We start from the raw sequence: 3,189 nt of genomic DNA, 5'->3' as shown, positions 1-3,189 counted from the left end.
CGTCAAGAAGACCCCCTTAGGGGTGGTGCGAAATGGGTCTGAGGGGATCCCTCCTCGAGGATCCCCCTCCCACTGTAACCCAAATAGGATATAGGGGCATCCCATCGCCATCTAGGTGCCCTCGCCGCCACCATCCTAAGATGGTACGCAGATGGTACACCGACCCTCCTCCATGAGGCTTCAAGTCCTTTGCATCACATGTTATGTCTCTAACATCCTCCCCTAGAATGGCATTTGTTGCCTGTCTTGATGGGAGTGCACATTCGCTCCTTTTACTAGTACTTAGTAATTTATGTACATCACACCTGTAGTACACGATAATCACTCTCAATATCATTGTTTTTACTACGAAGTACTTTACACAAGATCAAGATGAGGGCCTGGGTAGCGAGTACATTGTACACAAGATTGACAATACATCATGACGGTACCTGCGAAATGCATCAAGCCTGCATGGAGGGCCCGGCGTCGCCTCGTTGCTCGCCTTCATCGTTGTCGCGACTTGAGGTCAAGCGACAGGGGAATACCTAAAAGCAAGGGGCGTCCGACTGGTTCTCACCGAAGCGATGGTGAGCGAAGCTCAAACCTAAGGCTAGGGACAAGTTAATATATTAGTGAGGTAAGAAAAGGAATACAAAGGATGCTTACTGACCTAGGGACAAGAGGTCGAAACTGAGGTCCCTAGGGCAGCAGAGGCCGGCTTATATACATGGGGAGATTAGGGCAGGCTGTGCACGTTGGTCCGTGCGCAGCTGGTCTGTGCGCAGCATGCCGACGCGGCCCCGGGGGCCGGTGAGTCAGAGCGGCTGTGTCAGCGGAGCCCGAGCTGTGCCGTGCGCTGCCGCCCCATCTAATCTAATCGTACAGTAGATAGTGATGCGTCCATATCCGGCAGGTAGTACAGAGGTCGCGGGTTCGAGCCCGCGAAAAGGAAAAAATTAAAAAAGCGGCTAGGCGCCGTGTCAACTCGTGACAGTCGTGGCTCTGCACGCCGGCTGTCTGTGCGCCGGCTGTCCCAGGCATCCTACGAGCAGGCGGGGCAGCCGCCTCGAAGCCGGCGTATGGCATGCCTTGAGGCACGTCGGCGAATGCAGCTGCCTGGCCGAAATCCTCGTAGAAATGTGGGTGGACCCTCCCCGACGGGATGTAGGTGCCGTCGGGCGTCATGAGGCCGGGCGCGCGGAATTCGGGCGCGCGGAACTGAGGGGGCAGTGGGCGGTAATAGTGTCCTGCATCCCACGGGTCCATCACCTCGTAGCTGTCCAGAGTCTGGCTGTCGACTGGCCAGCCGCGCGGTGCGTACCGGGGGGCATGCGGGAGGGTTGGCCGCGGGCGCAGCGCGTATCCCGGTGGCGCGTATCCCGGTGGCGCGTCGTGCGCGTGTGCGAAGGGCGCCGGTGGAGGGAACATCCAATGGCCTAGCATGCCGCTAGCCCCGGCGGTGCTTGTGCTGTTGCCGTCCTCGTCGTCGTAGACTGCCAGCCGCTGGTGCAGGAGGGAGGGCGGGAGGGCAGCTGTGCCGCTGGATGGCGCTGGCGCGTGCGCATGCTTGCTGCGTCCCTCCTGTGGGCGGTGGAGCTCGGCCGGGGCGTCCTTGTCATGCTGGGCGGGAGCCTCCTGGTGATGCTCTTGGTCGTGGGGGCCCTCCGTGGGGGCGCCTTCTGTGGTGGCAGGGCGATGGCGGCGCTTGGGGGGCGCGTGCTCTGGCGAGCTTTCATCCTCGTGCAGATGCCGGGCGGGGCGCTGACGCTGGGCGGGAGCTTCTGTGGACGCGTCGCACAGCTCATTTGTGGTGGTATCCATAGCCCCGCCGCGCGTTCGGGCCCCTGCATGCACCGGGCGTGGTGCGGGGCGTTTGGCTGTCTGTGCCCTGGGCTTTTCGGGCATGCGAGGGGTCGACTGCTGCTCGACATCGCTCCCGCCCGCGCTCGCCTTGCTCCGCTTGGTGCTCCGTGCAGGGGCCTTGCCTTTGCTGGGACCCTTGCCCTTGCTTGGCTCCTTCTTGGTGCCGTCCTCGGGCTCGTCCTTGGTGTCGGACCCGTTGCGGAGCGCCTTCCGCTTGGCCCCTCGTGGCTTCACCGGGGTGGGGGTCCCCTCCGAAGGCTGGTAGGCGTCCTCGTCCTCGGAGTCCTCGGAGTCCTCGACGTTGATGGCTTTCCGCTTGTCCGCTCGCGGCTTCACCGGGGCGTCGTCGTCCTTGCTGTCGTCCACGTCGATTGGCTTGGATGCGGTGGTCGGCTGGCTCGTCCTCGACTTGCGGATCACGACCTCGACGACCCTCGACCTCGTTAGAGAGGCCTTGGGCGGAGGCGCCTGCACGGGTGACAACGCCGCCGAGGCCGTGTCCTTGCTCAGCTCATCGGTATCCGGCGACGAGCTCTCACCGTGCTCTCCTGACGAGGCAGGCGCCACACGCCTCGGGGGTCCCTTGCGGTCGCTTGTCCCGTTGGCGAAGTAGCGGCGCGCCCGCTTGAACGTGGCGTCGTGTGCCGGGGGTGTGCAGATGATGACCGGCAGCTTGTTCTTCTTCAGGGCTATGGAGGAAAGTAATCAGCGCACTGGCGGCGACAGGGAGCAGAACACGTAGATACTCACCTTCCTTGTCGACCCTCTCGAACTCGAAAGGGTAGTCCCTGTCCACCAGGCCCTCGATCATTCGGTCGAGTTCCAGCATGGACAGCTCCGCGATCCCTTTGGCCTTGTTGCGGCCACCGGTTTTTTCCTCGCCTGGCCAGCGCACGTCGTCAGGGTAGTTCTTCCACACGAGCCCTTGAGTAACCAAGAGCTCGGCATGGTGGTTCCAAGGGAACAGGTTGTTATACTTGCGCTCCCAAGGGCCACCGGCGGCCACTGGCTGATCGTCAGTGTGACGCCACTTCACTGAGAGGTGAGTTGCTTACCTTCCATCTCCCTCACGTTGAACCTGATGACGCCCGCCTTGTCTGTCGACGAGAGCTTCTTCCTCCAATCCGGGTGCAGGAACTCGAGGCCGAACTTGCGCCTGTCTAAGTCCTTTTGTGACTTGATGGTGCCCTCGTTGGAGGACGCGCCAGCCTGCTTCGATGGTCCTGGGACCCGCGTGGATGCCTTGGATGGTCTGACGGCCTGCTCGGACGGCCCGGCATGTCGTTTTGAAGGTGCGCCGCCTGGATGGGACGACGCTGCAATGGCGGGGTCGCTGGGCTTGCT

General features: G+C 62.2%; 1 protein-coding gene across 1 annotated transcript; it reads right to left on the bottom strand.

Annotated features, from left to right (window-relative positions):
• Window positions 1-443: 443 nt before the first annotated feature.
• POSPLADRAFT_1162139 (hypothetical protein) lies at window positions 444-2,851 on the bottom strand (the record flags this gene model as incomplete). Its single annotated transcript, XM_024487716.1, has 3 exons — window positions 444-484; window positions 975-2,534; window positions 2,596-2,851. Coding segments are annotated over 3 exons (1,857 nt in total), but the record flags the coding sequence as incomplete, so codon positions are not given.
• Between the last annotated feature and the right edge of the window lie 338 nt (window positions 2,852-3,189).

This window comes from Postia placenta, assembly GCF_002117355.1.
Source record: "Postia placenta MAD-698-R-SB12 unplaced genomic scaffold POSPLAscaffold_164, whole genome shotgun sequence".
Lineage (NCBI taxonomy): Eukaryota > Fungi > Basidiomycota > Agaricomycetes > Polyporales > Adustoporiaceae > Rhodonia > Rhodonia placenta.
This window is presented reverse-complemented; position numbering and strand designations above follow the sequence as displayed.